The 16,647-nt window shown below is 39.4% G+C and overlaps 1 protein-coding gene across 1 annotated transcript in view; it reads right to left on the bottom strand.

Moving 5' to 3' along the window:
* Positions 1–215: 215 nt before the first annotated feature.
* Positions 216–16,647, bottom strand: part of TRPC7 (transient receptor potential cation channel subfamily C member 7) — a 140,050-nt gene continuing 123,618 nt past the window's right edge. Inside the window, exons 9-12 of the mRNA XM_063292884.1 lie at positions 15,856–15,933; positions 5,711–5,764; positions 1,150–1,225; positions 216–358 (exon numbers count right to left, since the gene is read on the bottom strand). Of these exons, the coding sequence (XP_063148954.1) occupies positions 216–358; positions 1,150–1,225; positions 5,711–5,764; positions 15,856–15,933 (351 nt within the window). The remainder of the gene's footprint in view (positions 359–1,149; positions 1,226–5,710; positions 5,765–15,855; positions 15,934–16,647) is intronic.

Raw genomic sequence — 16,647 nt, 5'->3', positions numbered from 1 at the left:
AAAAAGCTTGATTTGATATGAAAATGTCACCTTACCTTCATATCATAAGGAATTATTTGATCATTGGCTTCACCCAATAAACCAAACTAATGCACAGTGCCCATAAAAGAATTGCTAATCAGCAAAATGCAGCTTTCAATGCTTCTCCTTGCACAATTTTTGCTCTTAAAGAATGCTGGTTAAAAGAATAACACATTTTCCTCCTTCGTCCATCCTCAAAAGTCCTTATTTAAATTCTTTCCAAATTTATCACTTAGTTGCTGAATTAATCTTGCCAATTCTCCTGTTGCTTGGGATTTCTCTTCAAGAAGCTCATAGCGGAGACTTGAAATGTCTTGCTTAATTTCCTTAAGTTCTCCTATTGGGAAAAAAATAAAATGACATTTAATTACCTTGAATGTAACTCAGCTCAGTTCAGCTGTTCTCCCTGTCTTTATCTCACCTACTTATGCCTTAAGTTTTGTATAAAGGTGTGATTATGGAATCAATGAACACCAACATATTAGAGTAGAAGTGGATGGAGACCTGAACGGACAAGCATGCCCCAATGGCTGTTTCAAATGGGACAAAGGAGCATTTGGCTATGCAGTATTGAACTATTCTCCAGCTCCTTTTAAGCAGTCACTTAAATGTTACTTATTGCAATCTATTGCTCTTGCAATGCCGCTGAACTCTGAAACCTAGAAACACTCCTAAGTGTCATTGACTGATCTTACTTCTAACTTGGAGCCTATATGCTGGGCTCAGAAAGCATAACTATTAAACTTCATCATTGTTATTTGCTATCCAACATCTTCCTCTCTGTTGATGCTCTAGCAAACAATTAATTATGGAACTTACAACTATGCCACACAATCCTGCTAATGTTGCTACCAAATTGGGGGTGGGGGGTGGGGGGTGGGGAGGGAGAGAGATACACCAGAGATACTTATACCTAAGATAATTCAGAGATGTGCAAAATTTTAAATATTAGCATTTTGTTCCTCTGACCTTTATTATCCTTGTGAATATATATGGCAGCCCTCCCCCATAGAAACTGCTTCATGCCATGTTGACCATTTGATTGACAACTGAATAGAAAAGATTCATTAAAAAATCCATGACTGTAACAAGATTCATTACAGTGCTGTTAAATTTAAAAGAACTTGCCTTCGTTGACTTCATCGTTCTCTCGATCCACTTGAGCTTTCAGAACATATCGCTTGATTAGTCTCTTCATTATTTTCTGAAAATGGAATTATAATGCATTTATTGTAATTATTTTGCCTGATTACATCCATAGTATGCTAGGGCCACATTTCAGTGCAATTAATTTCTTTGATCCCATTGTGGATTTTATTGGTCTTAGGCATACACACATCTTGTACTGAACTGGGGCCTATATGCCCAGGCTATAATGATTCATTTGTCTATGTACTTGATAAAATATGTCTACATTATCTTATTTAAACTATGAAAAGTACTACATGCAAGTCCTCCCACCCACTGAATAAGTGTCAGTTTCTCTCTAGTTGCTATTATACAATTACTCAAGTAAATTGAGTAATTCAATGAGAATAATAATTCAATGGTAGAGCAGGTACATTGTAGGCAACAATTACCACGTTCACTCTCTAATATCTCTTGGTACTATTGTTTTAGTATCTTTATAATTGGCCCAGATAATGTAAGTATTAACAACAATAATAGTTTAGCCCTGGAAAAGTCTCCTCTCTGAAATCTTGGAGCATTGTCTAAAACTCTTATTGTTAATCACAGTACCAAACTAGAAGTATCAATGAGCTACCTCATATAAGGTAGCTTCCTATTCTGCTATATTTGGGAGCTCCTGGCTATGGATTATGCTAGCAATGCCACCAAGTGGCTGCTCTGTCATTAACTATTAACCACAAGGTTAGAAAACAGAGACACTTGGGAGTCATTGGGAATATCCCTAGAGATGTCAGAAAACTATGTATTTCCATACAACATATATTCAGGACTTTGCTATGGTAGATACATTTGCTAAACAATAATAAACAAATAATCCCATAGCATAATCACTGTAACTCCATCAGGATAACTGACAGAAAATCTAGAACTTCTGTATAGCATCCATAATGCTTTCTAGAAGACTTACATTCATGGCTTTCATTTTTTAGCACTAGAGTGACCACCCTGAGTTGGATAAGAGTATGAAGTCTTGGTGCATTCTTTCACTGGGTGGCCATAGGCATGGATTAAAATGTTACAAAGGGGTGGGGTCCAGTATTGGAAATCACAGAAAGTATATGTTTGGGCTATAGGTTTTCAGTATGAGCTTGTCGAAGGAGGAAGAATGAGAATGTTGGTGTGCCCCAAATAATAACATCCTCTTGATTTTTTAGATTATTACTGAAGTATGAAAAATTGCAGAGGGAAAAAGAAGGAAACAGTTAAGAGAAAAGTCATGCATGGGTAAAAATTATTCTGGAAATAAATAGCAGAGATCCAGTTTTTTATTTAGCTTACATTTATTTATTTATTCTTTATGTTGTTCTGTTTGTCACTTTAAGTGATTTTTGATCCAAAGGAATGAAAGATCTGTCTACTATTTATGGATACACTGACTCTATATACACATGCTGAAACTCTAAATGGCCAAAGAAAGATCTATTCTACTGGCTGTTTATAATACATTTAACATTGTAAAGAAGTGCCAAAATAAATAAGATATAAAATTCTAAAAACTGAAGACAAAGTTTAAGAATCCAATAGCCAAAAGCTACTATACACTGTGAGAAGAAAAAGCTGATTTCCTGGAGAGATGAGGAACCTCCAGGCTACAGGATGCATTTGGCTTACCAACTTGTCTCATCCCAGCCTGTAGAATCTCGGGTAAGAGCCTAAACATTCAAAAATTTGTAGCCAATTGCCATCAGGTAGAAAAAAAAATCTAGATTAGAGGGAACAAGGTGAACGTGTCACATTGCCTTTCCTCCCTCAAGACAGCTATCTACCAACAACGGCCTTGTTCGGAGAATTTCAGGGCAGGAAAAGAGGTAGGGATTGCTGTCACCTCCAAAACTCCAAAATCTACCATTCTACTCAGTGCTTCAAAGGGAGCAAAGGAGTCAGATGAAGATGGTAGCAGACACTGTACTCCAGATGAATTTGATGTTCTCCTGTGACAACCTAACGTAACCTAGGGGCCCAAACAGTGTCAGGTTAAGCTTCTTATTTCCCTTCTAACCAATATTATCAAAGCCTGGTCTTTGATTTCAAGATTCTGATGACATGATTTTGCTGTATTATTTTTCAGCAGTGAAGGGACACCCATGAAGAAATAGTTGGAAAAAATTAGCGAATGCAATTTTGGCATACAGTCGTGGGAAAAAGTAAGTACACCCTCTTTGAGTTCTATGGTTTTACATATCAGGACATAATAAAAATCATCTGGTCCTTAGCAGGTCTTAAAATTAGGTAAAGACAACCTCAGATGAACAAACAACACATGACATATTACACCGTGTCATTATTTATTTTTACAAAAATAAAAGCGAACATGGAGAAGCCATGTGTGAAAAAGTAAGTACACCCAATGAATCAATAGCTTGTAGAACCACCTTTAGCAGCAATAACTTGAAGTAATTGTTTTCTGTATGACTTTATCAGTCTCTCACATGGTTGTGGAGGAATTTTGGCCCACTCTTTTTTACAACATTGCTTCAGTTCATTGAGGTTTGCAGGCATTTGTTTATGCACAGCTCTCTTAAGGTCCCACCACAGCATTTCAATTGGTTTCAGGTCTGGACTTTGACGGGGTCATTGCAACACCTTGATTCTTTTCTTTTTCAGCCATTTCATTGTAGATTTGCTGGTGTGCTTGGGATCATTGTCCAGTTGCATGACCCAATTTCAGCCAAGTTTTAGCTGTCGGACAGATGGCCTCACATTTGACTCTAGAATACTTTGGTATACAGAGGAGTTCATGGTTGACTCAATGAGTGCAAGGTCCCCAGGTCCTGTAGCTGCAAAACAAGCCCAAATCATCACCCCTCCACCACTGTGCTTGTCAGCTGGTATGGGATGTTTGTGCTGATCTGCTGTTTGGTTTTCACCATACATGGTGCTGTGCATTATGGCCAAACATCTCCACTTTGGTCTCGTCTGTCCAAAGGACATTGTTCCAGAAGTCTTGCGATTTGTTCAGATGCAACTTTGCAAACCTAAGCTGTGCTGCCGTGTTCTTTTTAGAGAGAAGAGGCTTTCTCCTGGCAACCCTTCCAAACAAACCATACTTGTACAGCCTTTTTCTAATTGTACTGTCATGAACTTTAACATTTAACATGCTAACTGAGGCCTGCAGAGTCTGAGATGTAACTCCTGGATTTTTTGCAATTTCTCTGAGCGTTGCACAGTCTGACCTGGGGTGAATTTGCTGGAATGTCCACTCCTGGGAAGATTGGCAACTGTCTTGAATGTTTTCCACTTGTGAATAAGTGTCCTCACTGTAGAATGATGGACTTTAAATTGTTTGGAAATGGCCTTATAACCCTTCCCAGATTGATGGGCAACAACAATTGCTTCTCTAAGATCATTGCTGATGTCTTTACTCTTTGGCATTGTGTTAACAACACCTGAATGCTCGAAACCAGCACACCCCTAAAACTTTGGCTTTTATAGAAGTGGTCACACTTGATGATGATCAATTAATCAAGGGCATTTGATTAGCAGCACCTGGCTGCTACTTAGCCTCTTAATACCTATGGAAGCAGTAAGGGTGTACTTACTTTTTCACACATGGCTTCTCCATTTTGGCTTTATTTTTGTAAAATAAATAATGACACAGTGTAATATGTAATGTGTTGTTGTTCATCTGAGGTTGTCTTTACCTAATTTTAAGACCTGCTAAGGACCAGATGATTTTTATTATGTCCTGATATGTAAAACCATAGAACTCAAAGAGGGTGTACTTACTTTTTCCTACGACTGTAGCTTTGCCTTCTTAAAGTAAAGGTAAAGGTTTCCCTTGACATTAAGCCCAGTCGTGTCTGACTCTAGGGGGTGGTGCTCATCTCGGCTTCAAAGCTGAAGAGCCGGCGTTTGTCTGTAGACACTTCCGTGGTCATGTGACCTGCATGACTAAGTGGAACGCCGTTACCTGCCCGCCAAAGGGGTACCTATTAATCTACTCACATTTGCATGTTTTTGAACTACTAGGTTGGCAGGAGCTGGGACTAGCGATGAGAGCTCACCCCATCAACCGGATTTGAACCGCCGACCTTCTGATCTGCAAGCTCAGCAGCTCAGCGGTTTAACCCGCAGCACCACCACTGTCTTCTTATCCCACAAAAAAGATCAATGGGAGAAATTAAGCAAGTTCTTTCCCATTTTTGCTCATGGGCCTTTTCTGCAACATTGATTTTGCATTATAATGTACTAGTTTTAATCAGCGTTTCCCCTCAGAGGGAACTAGAATTACAAGGGAATCCATTCTAAGAAAAAACAATCCTCGTTCAGGCAAAGATACATAGATATAAGTAACAACTAGTGACATCAACTTGGAATTAATAAAACAAAGAAGACTTGTCTGTGTGTATGTTTGTGTGTGTATGTATATATGCAACAAGATATATATATATATATATATATATATATATATATATATATATATATATATATATATATGTAGCAACAAGGCATATTTGCTTTTACTTCCAGAAGTATTCATGAGGTACAGTGCACATACTATATGCTGGAGATGGCCAAGGTGGTAGAATCCATTGGGAAGTAGTGTTGCCACCTGAGAAAACATAAATGGAGGAACATATTTTGGGAAAGTGGGGAAATAGTTGTGTTCCAAAAGAGGATACTAATTAGGAAGTATAAGGAAAAGAAAAGCAAGGGATGAGCATGCCAAAAATGCCACTACCTCCTTGTGAGCCATGTCTGTCTGTCTGTCTGTCTATTTCTTCTAACTATATCTATCTATCATCTATCTCTATCTCTATCATCTATCTATTATCTATCAGTCAACCATTCTATCATCTATATCATCTCTATCTATCATCTATCTATTAAAGCACACATTTATCTATTGTCTATTTATATCTATTTATACCTATCTATCATCTCCCTCTCTCTCTTTTTCTCTGTCTTCCAATTTTTGCACCATCCAACTCCTAAAGTGTCTGGGTATGTGTGTATATACACACACATACACACACTGTATATACACCTACCCATCATGCTACTCCTTTTTGGATCAAGCATTATTTTGCAGATTGTAGAAAAGGAGTAAAAAATACTAAACCAAAGAAACTAAAGCCCTAAGTTAAGAAAAGAAAAAGAAACATAGGTAATCTTAGTTTACAACAGTACTGTTCACTATTTACTTCTCCAGATATTTCTACCCTTGCAAGCCATCCTTACTTCTACCATATCCACAATCCACTTTTTACACTGCCTTTTGTGATTTAGATTCTCACCTCTCTAAGGATTTCATCACTACTATCCAACCATGATTGTCCGGATTTCCCCCTTCTGCTTCACCCATTTGTATACTTGTTTTATGATTTGATCTTCATTGATTCTTTCTATATAACTGAATCATTTCAATATCCTTCTTTCATAGTGGTCCCTCTTTTTTGTATTCAAGCCACATTCATTTAGTATCCATGCTCTGTCTCATCTTGTTTTACCACACATACTTCTTAAGAACCCCATTCCCATTGTATTAGGATAAAAGAAAAATAATGTATATATTATTTTATATTATATATTATGTGGGACGCGGTGGTGCTGCGGGTTAAACCGCTGAGCTGTCGATCGGAAGGTCGGCGGTTCGAAACCGCGCGGCGGGGTGAGCTCCCGTTGCTCGTCCCAGCTTCTGCACACCAAGCAGTTCGAAAACATGCAAATGTGAGTAGATTAATTGGTACCGCTTCGGCGGGAAGGTAACGGCGTTCCGTGAGTCATACTGGCCACATGACCCGGAAGTGTCTATGACAACGCCGGCTCCAAGGCTTTGAAACGGAGATGAGCACCGCCCCCTAGAGTCGGACACGACTGGACTTTACGTCAAGGGAAACCTTTACCTTTACCTAATGTATATATAGAGAAAAATATGGTTTGAAAGAATGTAGCCAAAGAGAACAAGGAACAGTTAAGCTTATAAGAGGCAGAAAAAATGCAGATTAATTTTCATAGGAACATTTTTGGAAGTGAATAAAGAGAGCAGAAAAAGAAGCCTCCAACAGAGTTAATGGGATTAAAAATAAAAGTGATGAGATAATTCGAGATGAAATGGATGGAATGCTGAAAGGAATTTTCTTAAGGATTTGTATGGGAATAGTTACATCAAAGAGTAGAATTGAAATGAATCAATAACTGTTAGTGTCCAAGAAAAAATGATGAAAAGGAAGTCTTAAATGTTGTGAGGATTTTGGAAAATAGTAAGGCTGCAGTTGTAAATGGTACAACTGGAGAAATTTTAAAATATACCATAGATGTTTGCTTATGAGATGCTTGTGTGACTTGTTTAATGTGTGTGTGAAAACTGAATCTGAATCTGATGATTGTAAGATTGCTTTTATTATTCCAGTTATAAAACAAAAGGTACCAAGAGGGAAGGTCAATACTACAAGGAGATTAATTGAAGTGTTCCAGGAAAGATGTTTGGCAGAATTCTGATCAAAAAGGCATAATAGATGACAATGAACAAAGTTTGGTAAGTGCAGTGCAGCTTTCTGATGGGCAGGGGATGGGAAGACCAAATTTTTGCTCTTTAGTAGGTTACTGAGAAAAGTATGAATATAATAAAGTATATATTGTATGCATGTTTATTTAGAGATAATTCTAGACAGACTTGAATTATGAACATTTTGTGAGAATCTGGAGTTGAAGGTTGGTTGCAGTAAGAGCAAAATATCATGAAAGCAAAGCACACAAGGGAGTAAAAGGAATCCTTAGCTGATAGTTCTACAGTGAGGAAGGAATAAGACAAATATGTGTGATGTTCCCCCGTGGCTGGTTAATGCAGTGTTTCTCAACCTTCATCACTTTAAGATATGTGGACTTCAACTCCCAGAATTCCCCAGGCAGCCATGCTAGCTGGGGAATTCTGGCAGTTGAGGTCCACACATCTTAAAGTGACCAAGGTTGAGAAACACTGGGTTAATGTAAGAAAAACCAAGGTAGTTGCATTTCACAGGGAAATGGAATGAATGATTGCTTAAGTACTCCAGTTAGAATGGAGTACTTAAGTGAATGATTTGAGAAGAAAGGGAAGAAAATTATGATTGTTGGAGATGAGATTATGAAAAAAATGTTAGAAGTTAGCAAAGGCAATGTATGAAATAGCATATGGACACAGTGGGAGCAAGGATGGCTCACAAGAATAGAAGTGTACCAAATGCTGTTAGTATAAATTAGATAGCTTCTCCCCCACCCTTTATCTTATGTATTTAATTTCTTTTGCTTACTATTTGTTACTCCTTTCTGAACTTTGCAAAATGCTGTCTATCCTGAAAGGGAGTAGTATGATAAGTGGTATGAATGTGAAAGGAATGATTCTATTACCATATCTGGGCTTCCCCCCCTCCCCCCCAAAAAACCTCCAGGTGACCATTAGCTTGCAAAAAAGAAAGGCAGAAAACTCTAACTCTTTGCCATCGACTATTGACTCTGTGGCTTCTTCAGCCCAAGTATAAGGTAAAGGTAAAGGTTTCCCTTGATGTAAAGTCCAGTCGTGTCCGACTCTAGGGGGCGGTGCTCATCTCCGTTTCAAAGCCTTGGAGCCGGCGTTGTCCATAGGACACTTCCGGGTCATGTGGCCAGCATGACTCACGGAACGCCGTTACCTTCCCGCCGAAGCGGTACCAATTAATCTACTCACATTTGCATGTTTTCGAACTGCTTGGTGTGCAGGAGCTGGGACGAGCAACGGGAGCTCACCCCGCCGCGCGGTTTCGAACCGCCGACCTTCCAATCGACAGCTCAGCGGTTTAACCCGCAGCGCCACCGCGTCCCACTCAGCCCAAGTATGGTGCCCCTAAAATATATCCTCTTTGGATTGTTGGGCCACCATTTTGCCCATAAGACCCTCACAAGTAATACTGGTGTTTTGATGTGTCTCCCATCCTTTTCTGTCACATGTACTCATAAGAACTGCATGGTGGGTCAGTGCTTCTGTTATAACCCTAATACTCCAGAAGAGGGTACAATTTATAATTTATCCCTGGGCATAGCGGCATCCCCCAAAAGGGTCAGACCTGACTTGGTGCTTGCACAGGGGACCTTTCACCTCACACAAAATGCAATTCACGCTATTCTGTGATGGGCTGATAATTCCTGGGAAGAATACTCAATGTCCCTTGTGCTAAGCAGCAGCTACCTACTGGCAAGTCTGGGTAAGAAAAAAGGGAGAACTTAATATCATCTGGAGAAAACACACTATATGTACTTTTGCCTTATGTCTGGTTATGTTTTTCATATTTCATCTGAAACTGACTATACATCCATGGGAAGAAGAAAGATTGCTTTAATATTCACATTAAGCTGCTTGAAATATTAAAATAAGAAACATTGACATCCCTTTTTGTTTCTTTTATGGCCAGTGTTGGTGTGCGATATTGACACACATGCAGAGTGTCAGAAAGCATTTAAGCAACTGAGACCATTAATGACTCCAGGTGCATCAGCAATTCAGTTGTAGGTATTTATACAAGTATTTACACAATATATTGTTGTTTATTCGTTCAGTTGCTTCTGACTCTTCGTGACTTCATGGACCAGCCCACGCCAGAGCTTCCTGTCGGTCATCAACACCCCCAGCTCCCCCAGGGATGAGTCCGTCACCTCTAGAATATCATTCATCCATCTTGCCCTTGGTCGGCCCCTCTTCCTTTTGCCTTCCACTCTCCCTAGCATCAGCATCTTGTCCAGGGTGTCCTGTCTTCTCATTATGTGGCCAAAATATTTCAGTTTTGCCTTTAATATCATTCCCTCAAGTGAGCAGTCTGGCTTTATTTCCTGGAGGATGGACTGGTTTGATCTTCTTGCAGTCCAAGGCACTCTCAGAATTTCCCTCCAACACCACAGTTCAAAAGCATCGATCTTCCTTCTCTCAGCCTTCCTTATGGTCCAGCTCTCGCAGCCATATGTTACTATGGGGAACACCATTGCTTTAACTATGCGGGCCTTTGTTGTCAGTGTGATGTCTCTGCTCTTAACTATTTTATCGAGATTTGTCATTGCTCTTCTCCCAAGGATTAAGCGTCTTCTGATTTCCTGACTGCAGTCAACATCTGCAGTAATCTTCGCACCTAGAAATACAAAGTCTTTCACTGCTTCTACATTTTCTCCCTCTATTTGCCAGTTATCGATCAAGCTGGTTGCCATAATCTTGGTTTTTTTGAGGTTTAGCTACAAGCCAGCTTTTGCACTTTCTTCTTTCATCTTCATCATAAGGCTCCTCAGTTCCTCTTCGCTTTCAGCCATCAAAGTGGTATCATCTGCATATCTGAGATTGTTAATGTTTCTTCCAGTGATTTTAACCCCAGCCTTGGATTCCCTAAGCCCAGCATGTCGCATGATGTGTTCTGCGTACAAGCTGAATAGGTAGGGTGAGAGTATACAGCCCTGCTGTACTCCTTTCCAAATCTTAAACCAGTCTGTTGTTCCATGGTCTGTTCTTAACTGTTGCTACTTGGTCATTATACAGATTCTTCAGGAGGCATACAAGATGACTTGGTATCCCCGTACCACGAAGAACTTGCCACAATTTGTTATGGTCCACACAGTCAAAGGCTTTAGAATAGTCAATCAAACAGAAATAGATGTTTTTCTGAAACTCTCTGGCTTTTTCCATTATCCAGCGGATATTGGCAATTTGGTCCCTAGTTCCTCTGCCTTTTCTAAACCCAGCTTGTGCATCTGGCAATTCTCGCTCCATGAATTGCTGAAGTCTACCTTGCAGGATCTTGAGCATTACCTTACTGGCATGTGAAATGAGTGCCACTGTTCGATAGTTTGAGCATTCTTTAGTGTTTCCCTTTTTTGGTATGGGGATATAAGTTGATTTTTTCCAGTCTGATGGCCATTCTTGTGTTTTCCAAATTTGCTGGCATATAGCACGCATTACCTTGACAGCATCATCTTGCAAGATTTTGAACAGTTCAGCTGGGATGCCGTCGTCTCCTGCTGCCTTGTTATTAGCAGTGCTTCTTAACGCCCATTCAACCTCACTCTTCAGGATGTCTGGCTCTAGCTCACTGACCACACCGTCAAAGCTATCCCCGATATTGTTATCCTTCCTATACAGGTCTTCTGTATATTCTTGCCACCTTTTCTTGATCTCTTCTTCTTCTGTTAGGTCCTTGCCATCTTTGTTTTTGATCATACCCATTTTGGCCTGGAATTTACCTCCAATGTTTCTAATTTTCTGGAAGAGGTCTCTTGTCCTTCCTATTCTATTGTCTTCTTCCACTTCTGCGCATTGCTTGTTTAAAAATAATTCCTTATCTCTTCTGGCTAACCTCTGGAATTTTGCATTTAATCGGGCATATCTCCCCCTATCACTGTTGCCTTTTACTTTCCTTCTTTCTTGGGCTACTTCTAGTGTCTCAGCAGACAGCCACTTTTCCTTCTTTGTTTTCTCTTTCTTTGGGATGTATTTTGTTGCTGCCTCCTGAACAATGTTGCGAACTTCTGTCCAGAGTTCTTCTGGGACCCTATCTACTAAGTCCAGTCCCTTAAATCTATTCTTCACCTCCACTGCATATTCCTTAGGGATATTAGTGAGCTCATATCTAGCTGATCTGTGGGTCTTCCCTAATCTCTTTAGTCTGATCCTAAATTGTGCAATAAGAAGTTCGTGATCAGAACTACAGTCAGCTCCAGGTCTTGTTTTTACCGACTGTATAGATGTCTGCCACCTTTGGCTGCAAAGGATGTAGTCAATCTGATTTTGGTGTTGTCCATCTGGTGAAGTCCATGTATAAAGTCATCTCTTAGGTTGTTGGAAGAGAGTGTTTGTTGTGCAGAGTGAATTGTCTTGACAAAATTCTATCAGCCTATGTCCTGCTTTGTTTTGTTCTCTCAGGCCATAGTTACCTGTAATTCCAGGTGTCATTTGACTGCCCACTTTAGCATTCCAGTCTCCTGTGATGAAAATAACATCTCTTTTAGGCGTGCTGTCCAGTAGGTGCTGCAGATCCTCATAGAACTGCTCTACTTCAGCTTCTTCAGCATTTGTGGTTGGGGCGTATATTTGGATCGCTGTGATGTTAGATGGCTTGCCCTGAATTCGAATTGAGATCATTCTATAGTTTTTTGGATTGTATCCAAGCACTGCTTTAGCCACTTTACTATTAATTATGAAGGCTACTCCATTTCTTCTGTGGTCCTCTTGTCCACAGTGGTAGATCTGGTGGTCATTTGATGTGACGTGGCCCATTCCAGTCCATTTCAGTTCACTGACACCCAAAATGTCTATCTTTAATCTTGACCTCTCACCAATAACCACATCCAATTTGCCCTGGCTCATAGATCTTACATTCCAGGTTCCAATGGTGTGTTGATCCTTAGAACATTGGATTCGCCGTTCACCACCAGCACCGTCGGCCGCTAGCCGTCCTTTCGGCTTTGAGCTAGCTGCGTCATCACGTCTGGGGCTAGTTGAGCTCATCCTCTGTTCCTCCCCAGTAGCATTTTGACCATCTTCCGACCTGGGGGTCTCATCTTCTGATGGTATACCGACATATCTCTGGTTGTACTGATCCATTTAGTTTTCACGGCAAGAATACTGGGGTGGGTTGCCATTACCTTCCCCAGGGATCGCACAGTTCTCAATTGAAAGCAAACAGTTTCAAACGTTTTCAGACTCTTTACCATACGTCTTGAAGAATTTCCCAGACACCTTGTTCCTCAGTCAACATACACAGGAACAGCTGCAAAAATGCCTTTACACACCTCTACACACCCAAGCAACAGCATTTTATACTTGTGACCTGACTCAGTGTGACTCAGCAGTTGCCTTTCTTTTTAATCGAGAGCACCTGCTTCCTGGTCTTGGGGAGTGCAGGTGTTTGATTGCTTTGTGACTTCCACTGGCAGGAATAATACACCAACAGCCATATATGATCCCTTGCAGATTATTATTACCTGGAGATTATTAAAGTACAGCAAGACTGTGCTCTCTTCTTATTGTGGTTCCCTCCTGAATTCCAGGGTGCTTTATTTTTCAGAACTTTCATTATCTGTCACATAGCAGAGATGCATTTCTTTGAAAAGCTAACTAGATGCAGACCTGAGGAAAAGTCATAATAATAGTTGGTCTACACTTTCCCTTTCTGGCTGAAAATAATTATTGGGCAGACAAAAACGACTGTTTTCTACTGCTTGCTCCATCTTTTGTCTAAATATGCCTGGCCACTGCATTTTATTTCTGGTTATTACTACTTTGTTATGCTTTTCCTGATGACAGATACTTGACATTTTTAATAATATATGGATTTTGGAACAGAGCTTGGTGAGAAACACTGTAAGAAGCAGAGACCTTCAGAAGTCTCTTTGCAAAGTTATTGATTTTTTTTTATTGCAGCTTCTAGCTCTAGCATTGCTTAGGTGGGTTCCAACATACTATATACTATAATTAATCTTATTTAAAAAGAATAACTTCAACTGCATAATTGCTTGGAGTTTAACATGAATTCATACTCAAGGTAACATGGCCATTGGTGGCGGGGGGGGGGGGGAGGTTCAGATAGATGTTGTTTTAAATTTGGGGAATGTTTGAAATATCTCTATGATAGCGTTAATACAAATAGATTTTTAAAATAAGCCCCTGAATTCTATGTACCTTTTCACACAGTGTTAAGTGTTCAAAAGATGTAATGGTTCATATATACACTAGGCTTACCTATACTGATAGTAGATTCAGTGAAATGAACAGGATTTAAATTTTATCTACGCTTAATTATATTTTTAGTATTTAAATCATTTTATCATTTAGTTGATAAAATAAAAGCAACTTTATTTTAACTATGGATCCAACCTAATGTGGGTTCTTTGAAATTACATGAGATCTCCTGATGCAGCATAACAGCAATTTAAATCAATCTCTTAGAACAGACTTATCACAACCAAGGAAATTCTCGGTATGATAAATGACAGCATTGTTGGTGTTGGTTGGGGATTCTAAGAACCAAACACATTTAGTAATGGCTGAGAAAAGTGTGTCATTCACATAACTGAAAATTGCCTCCATCATGGCAACCAGGTGTGGTTTGGACATTTTGCTCTTTGATTCCTGCCAGATCCAACTGATCTGATGGCAATGGGAGTTGCATTAAACATCTGTGGGAAGCATGAGATTTCCTTCTTCTGTTTCATGGTACACATAAGGTATACACCAAGTCTGGAGAAATTGAGGCCTCCTCAGTGGCTGTTCATTATATTTGGAGCTCTTTTTTCACTGAGATACACAGAAGAATATATGTTTATATTATTTAGAAGAAATGTGTGCAAGAAATGTTTCTACAGTTTGAATAAAAATCCCAAAAATCAAGCTCAGTGCCAGAGAAACTGAAGGTAGCCAATGCATCACCAACTTCTGACAGGAACCCAGGGGAGGACTGGGAAAGTATAAGGTATTGAACTTGAATGTGTTTTCATTAAAAGGTTGGAAATGTTAATGAAAGAAGAAAAAAAAAACCTAAGTATATAAAGACAAGCATTGTTGGAGGAAAACAATGACGGTTCTGTAAAGACAAATCTAGTCACATCAACATTTTTTAAGAATGTCAACAGGCACATGGAAGGAGGTGGCTGTGTTGATATTCAAACATCCAAAGTTCCTCATCAAAGGGGCTTGAATGAACTTAGCAATCATGAGATAAGAGAATTTGTATGGAATTGAAATAAATGTAAACTGTGGCACATGGGGAGGAAAATTCACATATACAATGAAAGGATCTGAGATGTCTATAACTTAATCAGGAAAAAGAACTTGGGGGCAAAATGGGTAGCTCAATTGAAATGCCAACTCAGCAGGTGGCAACTGTGGAAAAGGCTGGAGATCATTCAGAAAGGAACTAAAAAACAAATCAAACCTGCCACCATTGTAATGTCCATATGTGGTATGTCCACAATTAAAACACATTATGTACTTCTTGCTGCCAGATTTGAAAAAAAAATACAATTGGAAAAAGCATAGAAGACAGCAACTAAAATGACTGAGAGGTTAGAACAGCTTAGAGTGGATGTTTGGAACTGTTTAGCTTAGAAAAAAGATCATCTGAAAGAAAATATGATCAAAGTATATAAAGTCAGCATGGAGAAAAGAGACAAGGAGAATTTGTTCTCCTTTTTCCAAAACACTAGGGCCGTGTCACTCAATGAATCTGATTGGAAGGAGATTTAGAACAGGCAAAATGAAGTATTTAAACATAGAATGCATAAGCTCATGGACTCTAACTTGGATTCCATTAAAGAGGAATGGCACCAGTTCATAGGGAATGGGTCTATCAGGGCTAACAGTATGAGGGACTTGGTGTTACTTCCATGGGTAGCATGCCTGCAAATCCCAGTTGCAACAGAACAGTGATGGGAGAAGTATGTGTCACTGTCTTCTGCTTGTGAGCACACTAGAGGCATCTGATTGGCCACTGTGAAATGAAATACTGGACTAAGATGCACCTTGGCCTGATCTAGTAGAGCTTTATTATGTTCTTGTAAACAACCACACCTGTAAGCTTAAAAATAATTAGAAAGTAATTCCTCCTATGGTATGATTTTGAACTACAGAGACATATATAAGATCAAACTGTAAATCAAAGATATGTAGGTGGAACTTCCCCCCCATCTCATGTCTTTTTCTTGTGTTGCCATTACCTGGTATCTGGTGGGTTTGTTGTAGGCATTCTTCAGAGTAAAGTCTGATTTTGGAGTACTTGACTCGAAACGAACTTTCTGAAATGTACAAATACAGAGCATGTCATCATAATGAAGAACAAAGCACTAGAGGTCTAATTCAAAGAAAATATCCACAAATACCAGCTCACCAGTGGTGAACTGCATGGTGCAGGGAGGAAAAAAAAAACCTTATATGATTTGATTAAGATACAAAAGCTATAATTCTTGCTTGAATTTAAATGACTACGTTTCTTCCTAGCTGTCAGTGGTCATTCAATCTTTGTAAAAGAGATATTGTGAAGTCCTCTGCAGTCTGGGAATACTGGCTGTTCTTCCAGTGCTGAGATATTAGTCCCTTTAGTTATTCTGAACATTCAACACACATAGTAGAAGGATATTCTTCATTTGGGAATTCAGGAATTATACAAACATTTGGTTGCCCACTGATATTTAGAATTATATTCATATTCTATGCCTTTCACATGTGAATTCCAGTCATGGATATTGTATAGATAGAGGCATCCTGTTAGCCCTGTCTCAAAGACATAGCCCATCTTGATCCACCATTAATACCCCCATTTTGGAGATCTGCAAAGCTTATAGAAGTAGGCTTTCCATGCAAGCCAGAATGGTGATAGTAAGGGTTTAAATGGATATGACTCTCTACAAGTGGAGACAAATACCACATGTAACCCACAGACATCAGGACTGGGGCTGAACAGCCATGAGATCAAGAGGCAACTTTCTATGCATCTTGCCTCTTAATATGTA

The sequence above is a fragment of the Candoia aspera genome, chromosome 2 (genome assembly GCF_035149785.1).
Source record: "Candoia aspera isolate rCanAsp1 chromosome 2, rCanAsp1.hap2, whole genome shotgun sequence".
Classification (NCBI taxonomy): Eukaryota; Metazoa; Chordata; class Lepidosauria; order Squamata; family Boidae; genus Candoia; species Candoia aspera.
The sequence above is the reverse complement of the archived record's forward strand: the minus strand, read 5'-3'. Positions and strand labels throughout refer to the sequence as shown.